This window comes from Ranitomeya imitator, chromosome 4 (assembly GCF_032444005.1).
Source record: "Ranitomeya imitator isolate aRanImi1 chromosome 4, aRanImi1.pri, whole genome shotgun sequence".
NCBI lineage: Eukaryota > Metazoa > Chordata > Amphibia > Anura > Dendrobatidae > Ranitomeya > Ranitomeya imitator.
The window spans coordinates 101,198,554-101,225,393 of record NC_091285.1 but is presented as its reverse complement, the minus strand read 5'-3'; the positions used below and the strand labels follow the sequence as shown (position 1 = coordinate 101,225,393).

General features: G+C 45.6%; 1 protein-coding gene across 1 annotated transcript in view; it reads right to left on the bottom strand.

The window, feature by feature from the left end:
- Positions 1 to 26,840, bottom strand: part of LOC138674460 (lymphocyte cytosolic protein 2-like) — a 652,779-nt gene that overhangs the window by 116,320 nt on the left and 509,619 nt on the right. Inside the window, exon 11 of the mRNA XM_069762300.1 lies at positions 15,834 to 15,859. Within this exon, the coding sequence (XP_069618401.1) occupies positions 15,834 to 15,859 (26 nt within the window). The remainder of the gene's footprint in view (positions 1 to 15,833; positions 15,860 to 26,840) is intronic.

The following is a 26,840-nucleotide window of genomic DNA, read 5'->3' as shown; positions in this document are numbered from 1 at the left end:
GGACATCAGGATACACGGGGACATCAGGGCGCAGGCAAGACATCAGGATACAGACAGGACATCTGGACACGGGAAAGACCTCAGGACATCAGGACACAGGCAGGGCATCAGGACATCAGGGAACAGACAGGATATCAGAACAACAGGGTCTGTGAGGTCATCAAGACACAGGCAGGACAGCAGGGCACAGACAGGACATCAGGACATCAGGGTCCATGAGGTCATCAAGACATAGGCAGGACATCAGGGCACATACAGGACATCAGGACATCTGGACCCAGGGTAACCAGCAGACATCAGACAGGAGTCGTTCGGTTCTGGACATCCGACATGACCTGCAGGCACCACCAGAGACATCAGGCTCCAAGCTCCAGACAGCAGTCATCAGGTTCTAGACTGCGGTCATCAGGCTCCGGGCATGGGACCTAGAAAGGAACTCAAGCGTGATGGTGCAAACACCGCCGTACTGGACATGAGCCAGACGGTGTTAACACCGCATGGTAGTCAGAGCACAGAGTAGTAGATGCTCAACAGAAACACCGGTTTCAAGAGACTCAAAATCACTGGGAGTGAGGCTCCAGATGCAAAGGGATCACAGCAGATACAGTTCAGACAGGTTCAGGTACAGGACAGGTACAGGATCAAGGATTCGGGCCTGGATATACCGCCTCCAGGACAGGCGCCAGAACAAGACAAAACAGGAATCAAGGCAAGGACTTTGGTACAAAAACATAGACGGGAGAAGTACAGGAACACAAACACACATAGCAAAGTTCAAAAGCTTTGTGAGTGTAGCTCAGGCCCCGCCCATAGGGCAGGGGAGCTTTATATATGAGCTGCCCCTCAGCAATTGGCTGGGGACAGCATTTGAAGTACACACCCTAACCCTGATAAAAGCAGGGGAGGTGTGGCCGCGCACACCCTAAGCACACACAGAAACCATTACAGCACACAGTGCAGGATCTGAGGCTCAGGGCACCTGGCTGAGACTGCAAGCACTGAACCACGTGGAAAGTCATGCACCATCTGCAAATTACATCACAACCCACGGACAAGGGTTAAAGCAAACATATGCATTGTCATGCCGAAAACCAGAACCAGACAGAACGGCATGACAGCTAGCAGCCTGAACAGCTATTTCGGTAACATCCACAGCTGAGGTTGCACGCTCGAGAGCCACCAACCTGCCCTCCAGCTTCTGGGTGTACCGCTGCAGTCGCTGTTCATCCGCCATTACTTAGCCAGACCCTGGTGCTAGTATACATATATGTATAGAGTGGCAAAGTATCCACTGGCATAAGCCAAGCACATTTGATACTAGTGCATGGCCGTGCAGCCTTGCAAATCTTTTATAGTTGCAGTTCTTCAGAACCTTCCTGGTGGACCAATAGGAGCTGCTACAGGACCTGAGCGTGTGACCCCCGACCTCCAATGAGAGGTCCTCCTGTGGGCATGCTCATTGTGTGAAAAGCAGGACTTAGTCCCAGAAAAGCCTGCTCGCGGCTGACCAGTGCTGGCTACAAAGGTTAGCCTGGAATGGCAGTAGTAACCATTCGCACAATATCAGGCTGAGCCAGACACTGGGACCGACGTCTCCACTGAGCAGGTTCCACTGCGGCTGGAGGAGTATAGGAGACCACAGCAGACATGGTTTGAGATTCCCCCTGTGCAGCAGCGGGAACTCGACACCTAACATGGGGATTGTAGAGAAGGAGTGGAGTGGGAAGAGAATGTAGGTAGATTGTGGTCAGAAAGAGGAAGACGTAAGGTAGAGAGAGGTTAGATAGGGAGCAGAGGCGGGTGAAGATGAGGTCCAGGGTGTGACCATCTTTGTGAGTGGCTGCAGAAGGCCATTGAGTGAAGACGAAGGAGGAAATGAGAGATAGAAGTTTAGTGGCAGCTGAGAGGGAAGTGTCAATAGGGATGTTGAAGTTGCACATGATGATAGTGGGGATGTCCGCAGAAAGGAATTGAAGTAGCCAGGTGGTCAAAGAAGGTGGTAGCTGGGGGGCGGTAAATGACAGCCGGTTGGAGGGGGAGTAGATGCGCACAGAGTGCACCTCAAAGGAAGGGAGGGTAACAGAGGGAGGCAGTGGGATTGGGATGAAGGAGCAGTTATCTGACAGGAGAAAACCATCGCCTCCACCATGGTTGTTGCTGGGGCAGGGTATGTGAGAAAGGTGGAAGCCACCATACGAAAGTACAACAGGAGAGGCTGTGTCAGAGGGGGTGAGACAGATTTCGGTGATGGCGAGGAAAGAAAGTTTGGTAGTTACAAAAAGATCATGGATGTAGGAAAGCTTGTTGCGGTCAGAGCGAGAGTTCCACAGAGCTCCTGTTAGTGGGTCTGGGGAAGCGGGGGTTGGGCGGATGGGTATAAGGTTAAAGAGGTTACGGAAATTTGTGATGGAGCGTGGATGGGAGGTAGAACTTACTGTGGGGATGTGGTGAGGAGGACCAGGGTATTGGGAGATATCACTAGAAGTGAGAAGGAGCAGAGAAAGTGTTAGCAGGAGAGGGCATGAGATGGCTGTCTGTGCTTGGAGATAGAGGATTGTATGTTGAGGAACAGTTCTGAGGAGGAGGTGAGATGAATGGGTGTGGCGCCCAGGGTCCTGGTCGTCACAGTAGCATTGTTTTCCTCACGGGGAGAGTGATGTTACGTTTGGAAGCCATTAAGGATATCTTTCATCAGGTAATCACAATGCACACAACATGTTAACAATCCAGGCCACAAGGGGGAGCTTTTGATCCTATTCCTACATATGGATATATATTGTAGTTTGGAGGGAAAGTCAGTGACAAAGTGCCAGGAAGCAGACTGGAGCAGTCTGAGGCAGGAAGAATGTACGAAGGAGCCATGTAATCTGAAGTACTACTGCTCCTAAAGAAAGAGACATACAAAAAGCTGAACATTGTTCAGTGAGCATGCAGGAGAGCAAAGCACAGGAGAATGACACCAGGGGTAGGACAGCAGCGAGCAGACTGTCTCCCTGGCAAAGCGCAGATAACTGGCAGCCGGAACACCGAGGCATTTGTGGGACTCTAAGACACATAGCAGAGACCGGCAGGACAGCTGAAATGCAAGTTACCTGTCCACCACACACACACCTGAAGACACAGTAACACATAAAGCCCAGAGCGTGATAGAGTCCCTGTAAAAAGGCTCGAGTTACCTGTCATACAGGTATTGTCCTATCCTATATGGGGGACAGAGAGAAGAACTGTGAGGACCTTATCTGAAGCCATAGGCAGTAAAGGACTACAACACCACAGTGCTAGAGGAAGGCTTTTAACTCCACCTGGTAAAGGGGACTCTGGATTCGCTTCCAAGCCGGACGGATCCTGCCTGCCCTGTGATCTGGTACCCTGGACTGTGGCTGCCTGAAGTCTTCAGTAAACCAGGTAAAGAGACTGCAAACCGGTGTCCTCGTTCCTTACTGCACCATTCATCATCTTCCATCTACACACCGGGAGCCCTGGGAATACACTTCACCTGTGGGAAGTTATACCTTCTAGCTGCCATAACATCACCCCAGATGACCCTTTAAAGAAGCGTCAGTCCCCACTGACTGAATACAACAGGTTGCATCACGAACATAAACTTTATTCAATCATCCCTTTTACATGGGCGCCCAGGGCCACGGACCGGGTCGCCACTGTGACATCCCCCTGTGAACATCAGACCCAGTACCGGGTACCCCACGGCCCTGGTGGGCGACTCATGGGGAGGATTGAAGAAGAGATGAACAGTTCCTTACTAGGTGTAGGGATTAGGGGAGTTAGCAGAAAGTGAAGGATTACAGGGGTGAAAGTGAAAACAAACAGAAACATTGTTTACAGTAACTATGTCCAGTTACCTTCAGGTCCCTTCTGGTTCAATTCTGGTTTTAATTCTACATTAATCATCACACTTCTAGGACACATGTATAGGATACACACTGCAGACTAAAGTCTTTGCAGACTTGTGCTATACAATATTTGTACAACTAAGTGCATTCAGGTGTGAAGCAGAGGAGTGGTCTCTGTTCATCTTGGTCAGAGATTTAAGATTGGACCTGATGCATATTATCAAGCCATAGAAAACAACGTCATAAATAACATTGGGGTAAAGCTGGGGTTAGTTGAAAGACATACAATGTGAGGGCTAGGAGCAGAGGTAAGAGTGTGTGGAAAGTTGGATGATGTACTATAATAAAAAATGATGATTCCAATGTCATGATTCAAACTATTATTGAGGTACACATACCGTATATGCACACTCACCCTAGAAATGCAGGCATACATACTCTCTCCATATACACTATATACTGTACAGCCACATACATGTATACAAATTCACATATAGGCATGACTCTACATACAAACACAGTCGCTAAATACATACATTGGTCAAAAAAAAATAAAGGGAACACTTAAATTCCTAATCCTAGATATCACTGAATGAAATATTCCAGTTGCAAATATTTATTCATTACATAGTAGATTGCTTTGAGAACAATAAAACATAAAAATAATCAATTTAAATGAAAATTAATCTCCCATGGAGATCTGGATTTGGAATTATACTCAAAATCAAAGGGAAAAACGAATTTACAGGCTGATCCAACCTCAGTGGAAATGCCTCAAGACAAGGAAATGATGCTCAGTAGTGTGTGGGGGCTACACGTGCCTGTAGGACCCCCCAACAACGCCTGGGCATGTTCCTGATGAAGCAGCAGATGTTCTCATGAGGCATCTCCCCCCAGACCTGGTTTAAGGCGTCAACTCCTGGAGAGTCTGTGGTGCAATGTAACGTTGGTGGATGATGTGAGACATGATGTCCCAGATGTGCTTGATTGGATTGAGGTCTGGGGAACGGGCAGGCCTGTCCATAGCATCAATGCTTTCTTCATGCAGGAACTGCTGACACACTTCAGGCATATGAGGCCTAGCATTGTCATGCATCAGAAGGAACCCAGGGCCCACTGCACCTGCATATGGTTTCACAATGGGTCTGAGGATTTCATTGTGGTACCCAATAGCTTTCAGGGTACCTCTGGCTAGAATATGGAGGGCTGTGCGGCCCTCCAAAGAAATGCCTCCCCACACCATTACTGACTGACTGCCAAACCTATCATGCTGGAGGATGTTGCAGCAGCAGAAAGTTGTCCACGATGTCTCCAGACTCTGTCATATCTGTAATGTTCTTATCCGTGAAGAGCACAGGGTGCCCATGTCAAATCTGCCAATCTTGCTGTTTTCTGGCAAATGCCCATCGCCCTGTACGGTGTTAGGCTGTTATAACAACACATACTTTTGGACATCGGGCCCTCATACTCTCATAGAGTCTGTTTCTGACAGTTTGAGCAGATACATACAGTGCCTTGCAGCAGATACCAGGAGACAGGCAAGTACACCAGAAGTAATGGTGGGGAGCCATATGTGGGCAACAATCCAGCACCAAAACTGCTGCCTTCTCCTTTGTGCAAGAGGAACAGAAGGAACAGTGTTCAGAACCCTGCAAAATGACTTCCAGCAGGCCACTAACATCTACAGTGCCTTGCAAAAGTATTCGGCCCCCTTGAACTTTTCAACCTTTTCCCACATATCATGCATAAAACATAAAGATACCAAATGTAAATTTTTAGTGAAGAGTCAACAACAAGTGGAACACAATTGTGACGTTGAACGAAATTTATTGGTTATTTTACATTTTTGTGGAAATTCAAAAACTGAAAAGTGGGGTGTGCAATATTATCGGCCCCTATAACTTAATACTTTGTTGCGCCACCTTTTGCTGCAATTACAGCTGCAAGTCACTTGGGGTATGTCTCTATCAGTTTTATACATCGAGAGACTGAATTTCTTGCCCATTCTTCCTTGGCAAACAGATCGAGCTCAGTGAGGTTTGATGGAGATCATTTATGAATAGCAGTTTTTAGCTCTTTTCACAGATTCTCGATTGGATTGAGGTCTGGACTTTGACTTGGCCATTCTAACACCTGAATACTTTTATTTGTGAACCATTCCATTGTAGATTTTGCTTTATGTTTGGGATCATTGTCTTGTTGGAAGACAAATTTCTGTCCCAACCTCAGGTGTTTTGCAGACTCCAACAGGTTTTCTTCAATAATGGTCCTGTGTTTGGCCCCATTCATCTTCCCATCAATTTTAACCATCTTACCTTTCCCTGCTGAAGGAAAGCAGGCCCAAACCATGATGCTGCCACCACCATGTTTGACAGTGGGGATGGCGTGTTCAGGGTAATGAGCTGTATTGCCTTTACGCCAAACATATTGTTTGGCATTGTTGCCAAAAAGTTCGATTTTGGTTTCATCTGACCAGTGCACCTTCTTCCACATGTTTGGTGTGTCTCCCAGGTGGCTTGTTGCAAACTTTAAATTACACTTTTTATGGATATCGTTGAGAAATGGCTTTCTTCTTACAACTCTTCCATAAAGGCCAGATTTGTGCAGTGTACGACTGATTGTTGTCCTATGGACAGACTGTCCCACCTCAGCTGTAGATCTCTGCAGTTCATCCAGAGAGAACATGGGCCTCTTGGCTGCATCTCTGATCAGTCTTCTCCTTGATTGAGATGAAAGTTTAGAGGGACGGCTGGGTCTTGGTAGATTTGCAGTGATATGATATGCCTTTCATTTCAATATGATCGCTTACACAGTGTTCCTTGGGATGTTTAAAGTATTGGAAACAATTTTGTATCCAAATCCGGTTTTAAACTTCTCCACAACAGTATCACGGACCTGCCTGTTTTGTTCATTGGTCTTTATGATGCGCTCTGTGCTTCAAACAGAACCCTGAGCAGGTGCATTTATACGGAGACTTGATTACACACAGGTGAATTATATTTATCATCATTAGGCATTTATGATTATTTTGGATTATTCAGAGATCCACAATGAACTTCTGGAGTGAGTTTGCTGCACTGAAAGTAAAGGGGCCAAATAATATTGCACGCCCCACTTTTCAGTTTTTGAATTTCCACAAAAATTTAAAATAACCAATAAATTTTGTTCAACTTCACAACTGTGTGTTAGAGCTAGCGGAACGCACCGAGTAAATAGAAGTTACTGGTGCGTTTGCAGCCCGGGGTCCACCGTGCAGGAGGAACCTTCTGCTAATAAATGGCACTATATGGCGTATACGTGAACTCTGTTACCTCACAGAGTAGCTGATATAGAAAAGGACTGTGTCCTGTTAAGCTCACAGGAGCACACAGATAACTGCTGAGCAGATAGCAGTCAGTGGTCTTGCAGTCAGGAAAGCACACAACCAATTCCTCACTGGAGAATCCAGTATTCTAGTGGCTTATTTCAGCCGGGCCCTGAATAAATGCAACCACACTCCTGACCGGAGATGCCGGTATTCTAATGGCTTTTACAGCCAACCCTGACAACAGGCATACATGACCACACTGGCGCAAAGCACATAACAAGGATTAATACTAGCGCATGGCCGTGCAGTCATGCAAACCTTTTATAGCTGCAGCAACTACAGGACCTTCCCAGAAGGACCAATGGGAGGCTGCCACAGAACTTGAGCAACTTCAGGACCTTCCTAGAGGACCAATGGGAGTTGCTGCAGTACCTGAGCATGTGACCCTTGATCTCCAATGAGAGATCTTACCCTGAGCATGCTCAGAAGGGGAAAAGTAGGACTTAGTCCCAAAGACGTCAGCTCACCATTGACCAGTACTGGCTACAATGGCAGAAGCTGGAAAGGCAGCAGTAACCCCTTGCACAGTGTCAGACTGAGCGAGACGCTGGGACCGATGCCTCCGCTGAGCAGGCTCCACTGCAGCAGGAGAAGAATGGGAGACAGCAGTAGAGATAGCGCGACATTCCCCCTGTGCAGAGGCGGGAACTCGATCCCTAGCATTACCCCCCCCAGGACCCCCCTCCTTGGACCTCGCTATGTTCGAAGGCAGCAATGAGCTGCATAACCTGAATGTGCTCTCGGGACCATAACCCTTCCAGTCCACCAAATAAAATGTTTTGCCACAAACCACCTTGCACCCCAAAGTAGTGTTCACCTTGTAATCGTCCATAGAGGAACCCAATGTCCCGGCAGATGACTTGGAAAACTCGGGCTTCAAGAGGGACAAATGAAAGGTGTCAGTGATACCCAGGCATGGTGGAAGGGTCAGACGGTAGACCACAGGGTTAACCTGTTCGAGGACCTTGAAGGGGCCCAAGTAGCAAGGTGCAAACTTAGTGAACTCAACTTGCAGCCTGATGTTACGGGCGGAGAGCCACACTAAGTCGCCAGGAGCAAAGGTCGGAGCAGGGCGCCGATGAGCATCGGCGGAGGACCTCATTCTCTCCTTGGAGGCCCGAATGGCATCCTGAGTGTGGTCCCAAATGTCCCGTGCCTCCATAGCCCAGTATGCCACCCTGGAGTCCGCGGAAGACTCGGGCATAGGCACAGAAACCCACGGATGCTGACCACAGTTAAGGAGGAATGGGGTCTGTCCAGTGGAGTCAGCTATGGCATTGTTCAGTGCAAACTCCGCCCACGATAGCAAGGATACCCAGTCATCCTGCCTGGCTGATACAAAATGTCGCAGATATGTGACCAAGGTCTGGTTGGCCATCTCTACCAACCCATTCGTCTCGGGATGATATGCAGAAGAGAGATTCAACTCAATGCTGAGAAGACGACAAAGCTCTCTCCAGAACCGACACACAAACTGGGGACCCAGTCACTGACAATTTTGTCCGGAATACCTTGTAGGCGGAAGTTGTGATTTATAAACAACGCTGCCATGGCCCATGCAGAAGGTAGCTGTGGAAGCAGCACCAAGTGCACCATTTTAGAAAAATGGTTGGTGATAACCCAAATGATGATGCAGCCACGAGACTTGGGTAAGCCCACCATAAAGTCCATCCCGACTATCTCCCAGGGCCTGTCTGTCACCGGCAAGAGATAAAGTAACCCAGCTGGCCTTGTCGAGGAGACTTATTTTTGGTGGTGCAGGAGACACACGCCCGAATATAATCTCTGACATCACTGACCATATGCACCCACCAGTACATCCTCGCCAGCAGCTCAGATGTCCTCTTGGTCCCAAAATGTCCACCCACCCTGGACGAATAAGCCCAAGAGAGAACCTCCGGTCGCAAATTAGTAGGTACAAAAGTCTTGCCCAGAGGCACTGACCCTAGCGAAATCGGAGCTACGTTTCTCAGGCTCTCAAAAAGGACAATAAGCCAAGGCTCCCCTTCCTCCTCCTCTGAAGACACGACGGAGCGAGAGAGAGCATCAGCACGAATGTTCTTCTCCCCAGAGAGCTAATGGAGGGTGAAGTGGAATCGGAAGAAGAACAAGGACCATCTGGCCTGACAAGAATTTAGCCGCTGGGCTGTTTGTACGTATACCAAATTTTTGTGGTCAGTGAAGACTTGGAAGGGAAAGCTAACCCCCTTCAAAAGATGTCTCCACTCCGAGAAGGCCAACTTTATTGCTAGCAACTCCCTGTCCCCGATGGAATAATTCCTCTCCGCTGGTGTGAAGGTCTCGGAGAAGAAGAAGCAAGGATGTTTCCGACCTTGAGCATCCTTTTGGAAGAGGACTGCTCCAGCACCAACGGATGAGGCATCCACCTCCAATATAAATGGCTTATCAAGATCGGGACGATGTAGGATGAGAGCGCTAGCAAAATGAGACGTATAAGAAGTGAAAGCCTTAGAGACCTTTCAGACCACAATTTGGGATTTGCTCCCTTCTTGATGAGGGCTACCAAGGGAGCTACCAAAGTTGAGAAGTGGGGAATGAACTGGCAATAGTAATTAATGAACCCCATAAAGTGCTGCACCGCTTTAAGAGAATTGGATTCTTGCCAGTCCATCACAGCCTGTAGTTTGGCAGGATCCATAGCCAATCCCTGGGCAGAGATGATATAGCCCAGGAAAGGTAAGGGCTCCTGCTCGAACACACACTTCTCCAACTTGGCATAGAGGGAGTTTGCCCGTAGGAGGTCGAAGACTCTGCAAACGTCTCTCCGGTGGGAGTCAATATCTGGAGAGAAGATGAGAATGTCATCCAGATAGACTACGACCGAGGTAGAGAGCATGTCCCGGAAGATATCGTTAACAAGTCTTGGAAAACAGCTGGGGCATTACAGAGCCCTAAGGGCATCACCAGATATTCATACATCCCTGGTATTAAAAGCTGTCTTCCATTCATCCCCCTCACGGATGCGAATTAGGTTGTAAGCACCCCGCAGATCTAATTTGGTAAATACCCTTGCTCCTCGTAGCCTATCAAAGAGCTCAGAAATCAGGGGCAACGAGTACTTATTCTTAATGGTGATGGCGTTAAGACCCCTGTAATCTATGCATGGACGCAATTCTCTGTTCTTCTTCTGCACGAAGAAGAACCCCGCCCCTGCAGGTGACACTGACATCCTAATGAACCTTCTTGCCAAATTCTCCTGGATGTATTGAGACATAGCCTCTGTTTCCAGGAGAGAGAGGGGAGGTTCTGCTCCAGGCATGGAGATCAATAGGACAGTCATAGGGGCAGTGAGGCAGAAGGGTCTCCGCAGCCTTTTTGGAGAGTACGTCTGCATAGGACCAATAGCACTTGGGAAGGGAAGTAAGATCTGCGGTTATCTCTGTAGTTGTAACCTGAACGCACTCCCTCACACATCTGCCCTTACATCATTCACTCGAACACAATATCCTCTCAGAGGTCCACTCAATATGTGGGGAGTGGAAATGGAGCCAGGGTATTCCCAGCAGAATCTCGTCCATTCCCTCGGGAAGGACAAGAAGGGAAATAATCTCCTGATGGGAAGGGGACATCGATAATGTGAAAGGGATAGTCTGATGTCTGATTTGTGAGGGCAGTGTCGACCCATTCACTACTCTAACTGTCACCGGTTTGGCGAGCATCTCTGAGGAATTGCGCGGCGATGAACAAAGGCAGAGGACATGAAATTCCCCTCTGCTCCTGAGTCTACACAAAGCTCGACTGTTAGAGTGGATGAGCCTAAAGCGATTGTCCCTTTAAAGAACAGCTTGGAGGAAAATGCCGCAGTATCTAGTGAACCACCTCCAATGGTTACTAGACGTGATCGTTTTCCCGACCCCTGTGGACATTTATTAGCATAATGTCCTTACTGTTGGCAAATATTACAAACCACAGGTACTTGAGCGGCTCGGGACTTTGTTCCTGCTCGAGAAACCTCCATGGCTTCATGGGAGTCTGACGCCTGAACGTAAGATTCTAGAGGTCTGCCGAAGGTGGGAGCCAGCCGGAACCTCTGCCTACACTGGGTCCACTCTAACCTCTGCTCGATAAAATGGAGGTCGATGCGGGTAGATATTGTAATGAGCTCATCCAGTGTGGCGGGAATCTCCCTGGTGGCCAAGGCGTCCATCACATGGTCTGCCAGTCCTTTCCAGAATACCGGAATAAGGACTTTATCCGGCCACTCCAGCTCTGAAACCAGAGTCCGGAACTGGACGGCGAACTGGCTGACCATGGACGGACCCTGTGTTATTGCCAACAGTTGGAGCACCGTATCGTGGGTGACATCAGGTCCTAGAAAGACCTTTTTCAAAGAGTCCAGGAAGAGAGGAGCACTCTGCACCACATGATTATTGCACTCCCACAGCGGCATTGCCCACTCCAATGCCCTGCCCGACAAAAGAGATAAGAGAAAACCCACTTTCGCCCATTCCGTAGGAAAGCATGCAGCCAGAAGCTCTAGATGTATGGAGCACTGACTCACGAATCCCCGACATAGCTTACTGTCACTAACAAACTTGTCTGGAAGAAGGAGACGGGATAAAGTCGGAGCAGGAGAGGCAGAGGACAAACTGGCTGCAGCAACACTAGCAGCCTGAACAGCGACTGCGGCAACATCCACAGCTGAGGTTGTGCGTTCTAGAGCCGTCAACCTACCTTCCAGCTGCTGGGTGTCCCGCTTTAAACGCTGAATATCTGCCATTTACTAGCCAGACCCTGGCGCTAGTATTCTGTTAGAGTTAGCGGAACGCACCGAGTAAATAGAAGTTATTGGTGCGTTCGCAGCCTGGGGTCCACCGTGCAGGAGGAACCTGCTGCTAGTAAATGGCACTATATGGCGGTATACGCGAACTCTGTTACCTCACAGAGTCGCTGATGTAGAAAAGGACTGTGTCCTTTTAAGCTCACAGAAGCACATAGATAACTGCTGAGCAGATAGCAGTCAGCGGTCATGCAGTCAGGAAAGCACACAACCAATTCCTCACCGGAGGAGCCGGTATTCTAGTGGCTTAATTCAGCCGGGCCCTGAATACATGAAACCAAACTCCTGACTGGAGGTGCCAGTATTCTAATGGCTTTTACACCCGACCCTGACCACAGGCATACATGACCACACTGGCGCAAAGCACATAACAAGGATTAATACTAGCGCATGGTTGTGCGGTCATGCGAACCTTTTATAGGTGCAGCAACTACAGGACCTTCCCAGAAGGACGAATGGGAGGCTGCCACAGAACTTGAGCAACTTCAGGACCTTCCTAGAGGACCAATGGGAGTTGATGCAGTACCTGAGCATGTGACCCTTGATCTCCAATTAGAAATCTTACCCTGAGCATGCTCAGAAGGGGAAAAGTAGGACTTAGTCCCAAAGACGTCTGCTCACCACTGACCAGTACTGGCTACAATGGCAGAAGCTGGAAAGGCAGCAGTAACCCTTTGCACAGTGTCAGACTGAGCGAGACTCTGGGACTGACGCCTCTGCTGAGCAGGCTCCACTGCGGCAGGAGAAAAATGGGAGAACGCAGCGGAGGTGGCTCGAGATTCCTCCTGTGCAGAGGCGGGAACTCAATCCCCAACACTGTGTTCCACTTGTTCTTGATTCTTCACCAAAAATTTACATTTGATATTTTTTTGTTTGAAGCATGATATGTGGGAAAAGGTGGATAAGTTCCAGGGGGCTGAATACTTTCGCAAGGCACTGTAGATGTTAGTGGCCTACTGGAAGTCATTTTGCAGGGTTCTGGCACTGTTTCTTCTGTTGCTCCATGCACAAAGGAGGGGGCAGCGGTTTTGTTGCTGGATTGTTGCCCACCTTTGGTCCCCTCCATTTCTTCTGGTGTACTGGCCTGTCTCCTGGTATCTGCTCCATGATCTGGACACTGTGCTGACAGACACAGCTACCCTTCTTGCCACAGTTTACAGTGATGTGCCATTCTGGATGAGCTGCACTACCCAAGCAACTTCTGTTGGTTGTAGACACTGCCTCATGCTACTGTAGAGTACTTCTAGGGGTGAGATCAATGACAAAATGAAAAAGTGACCAAAAAAATCAGCCCAAAAGGATGTGAACAGAGAAATGGTCTGTGGTCACCCCCTGCAGAACCACTTATTTATAGGGGTTGTCTTGCTAATTGCACAACAGCAGGAAAAAAAATGATTCACAATCAGTGTTGCTTCATAACTGGACAGGTTGGATTTTCAGTAAGGTGATTGACTTGAAGTTACATTGTGTTGTTTCAGTGTTCCCTTCATGTTTATGCAGTGTACAAAAAAATAAAAGTAATTAAAACATTTATACATGTAAAAGCATGTTTTTCTGATCTAATACAGGAGAAACTATGTGTGCTGAAGTTAAAGGCTGCTGACACTGCTGTCCGTCCTGTATATCTGATCCAAGACTGTAGATACCAAAGAAAGAGGCTGCTCACACAGCTGTCCTCCTTGTATACCTGGTCTAATACTGGAGTTGCTAGGGGGGCTGAGTTAAGAAGAGATTATTCACATTCATGCCTACCCTGTTTTTCTTATCTAATACTGGGGATAACAGTGGTGAAAAGAAAATCGTATCCGTAAAAGATAATTGTGGTCCAGTGTAAAAAAGCACCAACTGGACAGAAAAAAACCTTAAAAATTAGCTTTTATTGAGGAGGCTATGTGGGTCTCGTGCTGTTCATGTGCATATTGTATGTTTCGATATCATGCCACATGCTGCTCTTCACCAATCGTCTCATGGAACATTGACATCTCTTTGGCATATCTCCGGCCCTTATGTGTCTCTATTCAAGAATGGACCGTGGACTCGTGCCAGCGCTAATAATCAACTATCCTGTTATTGTGCTGTATTAATATTGTCCACACTGTACTATGTATGTAATTGCATGTAATTTGATACGGCCATTATGATTATGCGTGGTCGTGTGGGGATCACTGTCGCTACTGTGCTGTGTCCTGGTCTGTTGCCCTTATTTAAGATGGCGCCGGAGCCCTTCCGGCCGTGCTATGCGCATGTGCGCGGCTGTCTCCTCCTCCCTGCATTGTGTCCGGCGTCTATACACGGCGATGCTTACCATCTCCATGGGGATGGTTTTCCCCATGGTGCATTGCCTCGTGACGCCGCATGGGATGCTGGGGATTGTGGCGGCCCCTCCCACATGCACTCTGCAGCTGCGGCCAGATGTGCTCATGGGGATTCTAGGTAATTGGCTCCTTTTTTTTTTTTGGTTCTGAGCGGCATATATAAATCTGTGGTCGGGCACTTACTACACACTGCTCCCCGAAGAAGCGGAAGCGAAACACGTGTTGGGGTGTGTGCGGTGTTCAGTGCTGTCCTATGGGTGAGAAATTCCTTATCCAGCATCTGCTCCTGACTTACTTTTGATCTGTATGGATAATGGGGACATAATGTGCGGTTACTATACCTATTTACTTAGATTGTCCTGAGAGCAGGCTGGTGGTTATATATTCCTCTCACCCATTTATGTACTCTTACAGTTGGGGTTACTTATATATGTATTGTTAGACACTGTTATCAGATGATGTTACGGTTAGAGTACCCCTGTACTTTGGATAGCCTGTCACTGCCTATATGCATCATTGCTTAGATTACCTGTCCAGTCATTTTGGATTTTATTGTGTGTTTCTATGTTTGTGTATTATGTGGTAATAAAGTTTTGTGCTTTTTTCTAAATCAGTTTATCCTTTTGATATTTGTTATCATTTATTTGATTTGCAGTTGGGAATTGTAACTCTTTTTTTCTTATGGTTACTTCATGCAGGAGGCTATGTGCGTCTCCTGATGGACATAGCAAGACTATGTGGGTCTCCTGCTGATCATGGGAATGCTATGTGGGTCTTCTTCTGATCATGGGGAGGCTATGTTGGTCTCCTTCTGATAATGGGGAGGCTATGAGGGTCTCCTGCTAATCATGGGGCAGTTATGTGGGTCTCCTGCTGATCATGGAGATGCTATATTGATCTGCTTATCAAGGGGAAGCTATATGGTTCTCCTGCTGATCATGGGTAAGTTATGTATGTGGGTCTCATGCTGTAAATAGGGAGGCTATGTGGGTCTCATGCTAATCATGGGGAAGCTATGTAGGGTCTCATGCTGGGCATGGAGAGGCTATGTGAGATCTCATGTTGGAGATGGAGAGGCTATGTGGGGTCTCATGCTAAACTTCGAAACGATATGTGAGGTCTTATGCAGAGCATAGCGAGGCTGTATGGGATCTCATACTGATCCTTGGGAGTGTATGTGGGGTCTCATGCTGATCATGGGGAGGCTATATGCAGGCTCTTACTGTCTGTGTGTGTGCTCATACGATATTTAAAAGGGCCTGTATCTGGGTTAAAAAGGTATAAGTGTATTAAGTGATACAATTAATATGCTAGTATTAATTTTGAGAAGAATTCATTTCAGCCTATTGGTTCAGCCATCCACAACAGTCATGGTCTCTCAAGTTGCCCTTCGGGAAAATTAATTGCCCCCCCTGAAATAGACAATAGTTGGTACAATTGCCATCTGTAAAAAACGGACTTCTACATTAGCTCATAGAGTGAGTTGGTTTTATATTTACCTTTGCTTGGCCAGATAGATTTTTCACTGAAAAAAAAAAAATCAATAATAAATTCAAAGCTGAAAAAATCACAAAGCACTAAAATGTTTGGACATATTTTACCAATACATTAACAATAGAAAATTAGTAGAATACAAATAAGTGTTAGGGCTAGCAGAACGCACCAAATAATAAGATAGATTAAGGTGCGTTCGCAGCCCGGGGTCCACCGTGCAGAGATGGAACCTGCTCCCAAGTAATGACGGACTATATGGCGGTACAATGTGAATACACACACGGGTTAACTTCACCTTGTGTGAAGGAAGAGAACCCTGTTAAGTCACAGCGCGGTGGTACCGCACACAAGAGCGCAAGCAAGGAGTCACCAAGCTCAGTCCCAAGACTTGGGATCCGAGTCCGACTAGATTACTTGCGCTCGACAACGCTAATGGGGTGTCAGCGTAACCAAAGTAATAATAAAAGATGCACGAGAGTGCATGCGGTGCCGCACTGGCGGACGCCACTAACCACCCAGGCTTGGGTCAGGAAAGCGCACGGCGCCGCACTGGCGGTCACAGCAATTAGGCTTTGTATGGTGTGTAACGTGCTGGTAGCTGAGTCAGGCGCTAGAAAGCAATCACCCACCTTCCGCGAACAGACATCCAATAGGGAGGGGATTTTAATGAAAGACTTTCACTCACAACACACACACGTTTACAAATGTACACTAGCGCATGGCCGTGCGGTCATGCGCAGCTTATATAGCTGCAGCACGTTCAGGACCTTCCAATAAAGGGCCAATGGGAAGCTGCTACCGAAGTTTTGCACTTTCAGGACCTTCCTGGAATACCAATGGGAACCGCTGCAGCATCTGAGCATGTGACCCTCGATCTCCAATGGGAGATCTCACCCTGGGCATACTCAGAAGGGAAAAAGCAGGACTTAGATCCCAAAAGCGTCTGCTCGCAGCTGCCCAGCACTGGCTTCAATGGCAGAAGCAGGCAAAGCAGCAGTAACCCTATGCACAGAGTGAGACTGAGCAAGACGCTGGGACTGACGTCTCCGCTGAGCAGACGCCACTGTGGCTGGAGAAGAATGGGAGACCGCAGCAGAGATGGTTTGAGATTCCCCCTGTGCAGAGGCGGGAACTCGACACCTAACAAACAGCCTTTACATCTCACCAGAAGAGTCTGAACACTTGAAGATCTGGAGAAAGGTGACATAAACAGGCAAGAAACACATTTTTTGACTGTCTTAATTCAGGCTGTTCATACAACTACCAGCTTCTAAGAAGTCATTGTGACTTCTATTTTATAATAATAAGTACACTTTCTGAAGGCCTCATACATAAACTCTTCAATGGAATCTGACAATTGACTCAACCCTCCTAAGCCATCTACTGTACTTTGCATTTTGTTGACTGATAAAAATAAACTAGAGGAAAAGAAAGAGAAAACTCACCTTTTGCAGATCACAAATCACAAAAAAAACCTGATGGCAAAAGTGTTCACCTGAATAGGTTGAGCAGCTGCAGGCACAAAACTGATCAAGGTAGGGCAAGTAATCCACTGGCTGCTGCTCCACCACACTGGACCCCGTCCAGAGATCCAGAAACAGAGAGAGTCGATCGGTATAGCGCTGCAGGTAAGATTATGAAGCCACCAAATGTATTATATATGTTGTTTTTTATTTAATTCTATGCCTTTCAGTGCTGGTCTAGTTCCTTCCTTGGACAAGAATCCATACAAAATGCTTTCAAAACATTATATACACTCCCAAAAGAGTGTAATCAAACAGGTTCAATGTTGGAATTAATTACTGAACATTCAGGAATTAATGAATAGTGGACCTATTCAAGATGACTAATATACAAATATAAAACAACCTGTAATAGAAGACCAATGTCACACTTGCGAGTGCAATGCGAGAAACTCACATGAGTCTCTTGCATAAATACCCAGCACTGCCACCGGGCACTCGGGACCGTAGTGTGCGGCTGCATGTATATTTATACAACTGAACTCTCTTTTCCTGAGAGCCGGTGGCACTGTTGGGTATTGATGCGAGAGACTCGTGCGAGTTTTTCGCATTGCACACACAAGTGTGATCGGGGCCTAAATATTACAACCTAACAAATATTAGAATGTGATATGAAATCCTATTAGATACCCCTGTATGGAAAAAACAAATTCCCTGTTAAATGCGACTGTTCAGGCTGAAAACCACTGATGAATGAGATGCTGCGCAGCGTGAGAATTTTTCTCAGTGATCTGCCGTGAAGACACTTACCTTGAACTGTGTTGACCTCATCACTGGCATTTTACCACAGTCCTGAGGTCATCGCAGTTCAGGCCGGCTGGGAACGCAGCCTCAGTGATGTCACTGAGGCTGTGCTCGCAGCATCTCAATCACACGTGGTTTTCAGCCTGGATTGTCGCACCTTGGCACCATCCAGGTTGAAAACTATTTAGCCTATTTAACATAGATTTCGGTGTGGGACAAGAACGATGGACAGGTATGGTATATATATATATTTTTTTTTATTTATTACAGGAGATCGAGGGCTTCAGTGGAATTAGGCGAGGTCATAAGTATGGCTTAATTGAGAATACTAAAGGAGTCTGTCATTTTTTCAGTTCAAGGATTTTATTCTGGCTGTGTCTTTATTTCACATATAACTATAGGATTATTAACCCCTTTACCCCCAAGGGTGGTTTGCACGTCAATGACCAGGCCAATTTTTACAATTCTGACCAGTGTCCCTTTATGAGGTTCTAACTCTGGAACGCTTCAACCGATCCCAGTGATTCTGACAGTTTTCTTGTGACATATTGTACTTCATGATAGTGGTAACATTTCTTTGATATTACCTGCATTTATTGGTGAAAAAAATGGAAATTTGGCGAAAATTTTGAAAATTTTGCAATTTTCCAACTTTGAATTTTTATGCAATTAAATCACAGAGATATGTCACACAAAATACTTAATAAGTAACATTTCCCACATGTCTAATTTCCATCAGCACAATTTTGGAACCAAAATTTTTTTTCTTAGGGAGTTATAAGGGTTAAAAGTTGACCAGCAATTTCTCATTTTTACAACACCATTTTTTTTTTAGGGACCACATCTCATTTGAAGTCATTTTGAGGGGTCTATATGATAGAGAATAAGTGTGACACAATTCTAAAAACTGCACCCCTCAAAGTGCTCAAATCCACATTCAAGAAGTTTATTAACCCTTCAGGTGTTTCACAGGAATTTTTGGAATGTTTAAATAAAAATGAACATTTAACTTTTTTCACAAAAAAATTATTTCAGCTCCAACTTGTTTAATTTTACCCAGGGTAACAGGAGAAAATGGACCCCAAAAGTTGTTGTACAATTTGTCCTGAGTACGCTGATACCCCATATGGGGGGATAAACCACTGTTTGGGCGCATGACAGAGCTCAGAAGCGAAGGAGGGCAATTTGACTTTTCAATGCAAAATTGACAGGAATTGAGATGAGACGCCATGTTGCGTTTGGAGAGCCACTGATGTGCCTAAACATTGAAATCCCCACAAGTGACACCATTTTGGAAAGTAGACCCCCTAAGGAACTTATCTAGAGGTGTAGTGAGCACTTTGACCCACCAAGTGCTTCACAGAAGTCTATAATGCAGAACCGTAAAAATAAAAAATCATATTTTTTCTCAAAAAATATATTTCTCCCCCAATTTTTTTTTCCCAAGGGTAAGAGAAGAAATTGGACCACAATATTTGTTGTACAATTTGTCCTGAGTATGGTGATACCCCATATGTGGGGGTAAACCACTGTTTGGGAGCATGGGAGTGCTTGCAAGGGAAGGAGCGCTGTTTGACTTTTCAATGAAAAATTGACAGGAATTGAGATGGGATGCCATGTTGCATTTGGAGAGCTACTGATGTGCCTAAACATTGAAACCCCCCACAAGTGACACCATTTTGGAAAGTAGACCCCCTAAGGAACTTATCTGGATGTGTGGTGAGCACTTTGATCCACCAAGAACAGAAGTTTATAATGCAGAGCCGTAAAAATAAAACAAAAATTTTTTCCCACAAAAATAATTTTTTTAGCCCCCAGTTTTGTATTTTCCCAAGGATAACAGGAGAAATTGGACCCCAAAAGTTGTTTTCCAATTTGTCCTGAGAACTCTGATAGCCCATATGTGGGGGGAACCACCATTTGGGCGCATGGGAGGGCTCGCAAGGGAAGGAGCGCCATTTGGAATGCAGACTTAGATAGAATGGTCTGCAGGCGTCACATTGCGTTTGCAGAGCCCCTAATGTATCTACACAGTAGAAACCCCCCACAAGTGACCCCATATTGGAAATTGGACTCCCCAAGGAACTTATCTAGATGTGTTGTGAGAACTTTGAATCCCCAAGTGTTTCACTACAGTTTATAATGCAGAGCCATGAAAATAAAAAATCTTTTTTTTCCTACAAAAATTATTTTTTAGCCCCCAGTTTTGTATTTTCCCAAGGGTAACAGGAAAAATTGGACCCTAAAAGTAGTTGTCCAATTTGTCCTGAGTGCGCTGATACCCCATATGTTGGGGTAAACCCCTGTTTGGGCACACGGGAGAGCTCTGAAGTGAAGGGGCACTGTTTTACTTTTTTAACGCAGAATTGGCTGTAATTGAGATCTGACGCCATGTCGCGTTTGGAGAGCCCCTGATGTGCCTAAACAGTGGAAACCCCCCAATTATAACCGAAACACTAATCCAAACACACCCTTAACCCTAATTCCAATGGTAACCCTAACCACACCTGTAACCCAGACACACCCCTAACCCTAATCCCAACCCTATTCCCAACCGTAAATGTAATCCAAACCCTAACCCTAAATTTAGCCCCAACCCTAACTGTAGCCTTAACCCTAGCCCTAACCCTAGCTTTTGCCCCAACCCTAACTGTAGCCTTAACCCTAGCCCTAACCTAACCCTAGCCCTAGCCCTAATCCTAACCCTAATGGGAAAATGGAAATAAATACATTTTTTTTAATTTTTCTCTAACTAAGGGGGTGATGAAGGGGGTTTGATTTACTTTTTAGCGGGTTATTTAGCAGATTTTTATGATTGGCAGCCGTCACACACTGAAAGACGCTTTTTATTGCATAAAATATTTTTTGCATTACCACATTTTGAGAGCTATAATTTGTCCATATTTGAGTCCACAGAGTCGTGTGAGGTCTTATTTTTTGCAAGACGAGTTGACGTTTTTATTGGTAACATTTTCGGGCACGTTACATTTTTTGATCGCTTTTTATTCTGATTTTTGTGAAGCAGAATGACCAAAAACCAGGTATTCATGAATTTCTTTTGGGGGAGGCGTTTATACCGTTCCGCGTTTGGTAAAATTGATAAGGCAGTTTTATTCTTCGGGTCAGTACGATTACAGCGATACCCCATTTATATCATTTTTTTTTATGTTTTGGCACTTTTATACGATAAAAACAATTTTATAGAAAAAATAATTATTTTTGCATCGATTTATTCTGAGGACTATAACTTTTATTTTTGCGCTGATGATGCTGTATAGGAGCTGTTTTTTTGCGGGACAAGATTATGTTTTCAGCGGTACCATGGTTATTTATATCCGTTTTTTTAATCGCGTGTTATTCCACTTTTTGTTTGGCGGTATGAGAATAAAGCGTTGTTTTTTGCCTCGTTTTATTTATTTATTTATTTTTTTTACGGTGTTCACGGACGGGGATAACTAGTGATATAATTTTATAGGTGGGTTCGTTACGGACACGGCGATACTAAATATGTGTACTTATATTGTTTTTTTATTATTTAGATAAAGAAATGTATTTATGGGAACAATATTTTTTTTTTTTTGGGGGGGGGGGGGGGATTTTAAAAATTTTTTTTTTTACAGATGTGAATATTTTTTTTTTATACTATAACATTGCCCCAGGGGGGGTGGCATCATGTTATAGTGTAAGATCTGTTGTGAATTCTGTGGCAGAGCTCCCTCTTGTGGTCACAAGTGGTACTTCGGCTGATTCTCTCTGTGAGCTTCCGTTGGTGGAGGAAAGTGGTACTGCGGCTTCTGAGTTTCCTTCCTCAGGTGATGTGGTGAAGTCGTTAGGTGCTACCCTATTTAACTCCACCTGGTGCTTTGATCCTGGCTTCCAGTCAATGTTCTAGTATTGGACCTGTTTCCTCCTGGATTGTTCCTGTGGCCTGCTGCTCTGCATAGCTAAGTTCTTCTTTGCTATTTTGTTTGCTTTTTTTTTCTGTCCAGCTTGTCTATTTGTTTTTTCTGCTTGCTGGAAGCTCTGGGACGCAGAGGGTGTACCTCCGTGCCGTTAGTTCGGTACGGAGGGTCTTTTTGCCCCCTCTGCGTGGTTTTTGTAGGGTTTTGTGTTGACCGCAAAGTTACCTTTCCTATCCTCGCTCTGTTCAGAAAGTTGGGCCTCACTTTGCTAAGTCTATTTCATCTCTACGTTTGTCTTTTCATCTTAACTCACAGTCATTATATGTGGGGGCTGCCTTTTCCTTTGGGGTATTTCTCTGAGGCAAGGTAGGCTTATTTTCTATCTTCAGGCTAGCTAGTTTCTCAGGCCGTGCCGAGTTGCATAGGCAGCTTTAGGCGCAATCCACGGCTGCCTCTAGTGTGGTTGGAGAGGATTAGGGATTGCGGTCAACAGAGTTCCCACGTCTCAGAGCTCGTTCTTATTTTTTGGGTTATTGTCAGGTCACTGTATGTGCACTGACCTCTATGTCCATTGTGGTACTGAATTACCTTTCATAACAAAGATTGCTGATCTGACACTTTGCTGTGCACTGAGCAGGTGCAGTGAAGCCACCTCCCTGCAGGAACGGGATGCCGCGGCCATCTTGGATCCTGGCCTGCAAGGAGGAGGAGGAAGTAAGGGACCCTTGCGGCAACGCGATCTTATTGCTGCGGGGGTCTCAGGGAAGCCCGCAGGGAGCTCCCTCCCTGCGCGATGCTTCCCTATACCGCCGGCGGGTTAATGTGCCGGGGGCAGTCTGTGACCGCTGCTAGCACATAGTGCCGGATGTCAGCTGCGATAGGCAGCTGACACCTGGCCGCGATCGGCCGCGCTCCCCCCGAGAGCGCGGCCGATCGCTATAACGTACTATCCCGTCGAGGGTCAGATAGTCCCAGGTCACCTCGATGGGATAGTACGTCAAAGGTCAGAAAGGGGTTAATGGAGAGGTGTCTTATAGACATGTTTCCATTATTAGGCCGTGGGCTTGATGTCACCTGACAATACAAAGGTAACATCAACCCCACAAATATTAAACCCACTTGCCACCACTACAATATGCACTTAAACACGGGCATCTTGTACAGGACGGCAGGACACCACAGCTAGGCGCGAGAGCGCCGCTTACACAGACAGCCACACAGGTAAACCCCCTATACAACTTAACTTTAGCTTGTCAGCACCGTCGACTGTCACCACTGAGCCTCTGCTGGCTTATATAGCCTACATCTTCGACTATTTTAGGTGCTGTATTTTCCGTAAACGGTTTGCATACAATTATACCCCCGTTACGCAGTGTAACAGGTACATCCTCTATGGGCACACAGTATTTATGTTTTCTTCACAGGGTCTCTACTTTTATTAATACTTACCATTTTCTACAGTGCACCTATAGATTTAAAGGGATCTTCCTGCACACCCTATCAAATCTCTATTATGGGAAGCAGATCTTACTATTTTCTTTATGGCTATTTCTCACTGTCCAGCCCTAACCCTCTGGTCCTTCTCTCTCATTTTCAGCAACATGTCTCATGCATGACTTTATTGCTCTATTCTTATTGTTCTGAAATTATGATTGGTGCTCATTGTCTTCTATTGATTTTGTAATTTGTCATGTTTACACCTGGGCTTTGTTCTAACTTTGAGGTTTTTTTTTCCATTTTTTGTGCTATGTACATTCTACATTGTTTATACCATTTATTTATGTTCATTTTGTTTTGTTCCAGCGATTGTATGATTAACCCCTTAGTGACAGAGCCAATTTGGTACTTAATGACCGAGCCAATTTTTGCAATTCTGACCACTGTCACTTTATGAGGTTATAACTCTGGAACGCTTCAACGGATCCCGCTGATTCTGAGATTGTTTTTTCGTGACATATTGTACTTCATGTTAGTGGTAACATTTCTTCGATATTACTTGCGATTATTTATGAAAAAAACGGAAATATGGCGAAAATTTTTAAAATTTTGCAATTTTCAAACTTTGTATTTTTATGCCCTTAAATCAGAGAGATATGTCACGAAAAATAGTTAATAAATAACATTTCCCACATGTCTACTTTACATCAGCACAATTTTGGAAACAAAATTTTTTTTTGTTAGGGAGTTATAAGGGTTAAAAGTTGACCAGCAATTTCTCATTTTTACAACACCATTTTTTTTTTAGGGACCACATCACATTTGAAGTCATTTTGAGGGGTCTATATGATAGAAAATACCCAAGTGTGACACCATTCTAAAAACTACACCCCTCAAGGTTCTCAAAACCACATTCAAGAAGTTTATTAACCCTTTACGTGCTTCACAGGAACTGAAACAATGTGGAAGGAAAAAATGAACATTTAACTTTTTTTTGCAAACATCTTAATTCAGAACCATTTTTTTTATTTTCACAAGTGTAAAAACAGAAATGTAACCATAAATTTTGTTATGCAATTTCTCCTGAATACGCCAATACCCCATATGTTGGGGTAAACCACTTTTTGGGCGCACCGCAGAACTTAGAAGTGAAGGAGCGCCGTTTGACTTTTTCAATGCAGAATTGGCTGGAATTGAGATTGGACGCCATGTCACGTTTAGAGAGCCCCTGATGTGCCTAAACAGTGGAAACCCCCCACAAGTGACACCATTTTGGAAACTAGACCCCTTAAGGAACATATCTAGATGTATGGTGAGCACTTTGAACCCCCAAGTGCTTCACAGAAGTTTATAACGTAGAGCCGTGAAAATAAAAAATCGCTTTTGTTTACACAAAAATGATCTTTTCGCCCACAAATTCTTATTTTCACAAGGGTAACAGGAGAAATTAGACCACAAAAGTTGTTGTGCGATTTCTCCTGAATACGTCGATACCCCATATGTGAGGGTAAACCACTGTTTGGGCGCACCGCAGAGCTTGGAAGTGAAGGAGCGCCATTTTACTTTTTCAATGTAGAATTGGCTGGAATTGAGATTGGACGCCATGTCGCGTTTGGAGAGCCTCTGATGTGCCTAAACAGTGGAAACCCACCACAAGTGACCCCATTTTGGAAACTAGACCCCTTAAGGAACATATCTAGATGTGTGGTGAGCACTTTGAACCCCCATGTGCTTCACAGAAGTTTAGCATGCAGAGTCGTGAAAATAAAAAATATTTTTTTTTTCCACAAAAAAGATATTGTAGCCCCCAAGTTTTTATTTTCACAAGGGTAACAGGAGAAATTGGACTGCAATAGTTGTTGTCCAATTTATCCCGAGTACGCTGATGCGCCATATGTGGGGGTAAACCACTGTTTGGGCGCACGGCAGAGCTCGGAAGGGAAGGAGCGCCTTTTTGGAATGCAGACTTTGTGTTATGTTTGCTAATGACAGGTGTTATGAAGGCAATCCAGAAACACAGTGTGCTTAGCGATCAGAGCGCACACAGTGATCTGACAAATACCCAAAAATACAAGAACGAGCTCTGAGACGTGGAAACTCTGTAGACTGCACACCTGATCCTATCCTAAATACAACTAAAAGCGGCTGTGGATTGCGCCTAACAACTACCTAGGCAACTCGGCACAGCCTAAGAAACTAGCTAGCCTGAAGATAGAAAAATAGGCCTGACTTGCCCCAGAGAAATTCCCCAAAGGAAAAGGCAGCCCCCCACATATAATGACTGTGAGTAAGATGAAAAGACAAAACGTAGGGATGAAATAGATTCAGCAAAGTGGGGCCCGATATTCTAGGACAGAGCGAGGACAGTAAAGCGAACTTTGCAGTCTACAAAAAACCCTAAAGCAAAACCACGCAAAGGGGGCAAAAAAACCCCACAGTGCCGAACTAACGGCACGGCGGTACACCCTTTGCGTCTCAGAGCTTCCAGCAAAACAAAAGACAAGCTGGACAGAAAAAAAAACAACAAAAAGCAAAAGCACTTAGCTATACAGAGCAGCAGGTCACAGGAACAATCAGGAGAAGCTCAGATCCAACACTGAAACATTGACAAGGAGCAAGGATAGCAGCATCAGGCAGAGTTAAGTAATGAAGCAGTTAACGAGCTCACCAGAACACCTGAGGGAGGAAGCTCAGAAGCTGCAGTACCACTTGTGACCACAGGAGTGAATTCAGCCACAGAATTCACAACAGTACCCCCCCCTTGAGGAGGGGTCACCGAACCCTCACCAGAGCCCCCAGGCCGACCAGGATGAGCCGCATGAAAGGCACGAACAAGATCGGAAGCATGAACATCAGAGGCAAGAACCCAGGAATTATCTTCCTGAGCATAACCCTTCCATTTAACCAGATACTGGAGTTTCCGTCTAGAAACACGAGAATCCAAAATCTTCTCCACAATATACTCCAATTCCCCCTCCACCAAAACCGGGGCAGGAGGCTCAACAGATGGAACCATAGGTGCCACGTATCTCTGCAACAACGACCTATGGAATACATTATGTATGGAAAGGGAGTCTGGGAGGGTCAAACGAAAAGACACAGGATTGAGGACCTCAGAAATCCTATACGGACCAATAAAACGAGGTTTAAATTTAGGAGAGGAAACCTTCATAGGAATATGACGAGAAGATAACCAAACCAGATCCCCAACACGAAGTCGGGGACCCACACGGCGTCTGCGATTAGCGAAAAGTTGAGCTTTCTCCTGGGACAAGATCAAATTGTCCACTACCTGAGTCCAGATCTGCTGCAACCTATCCACCACAGAATCCACACCAGGACAGTCCGAAGACTCAACCTGTCCTGAAGAGAAATGAGGATGGAACCCAGAATTGCAAAAAAATGG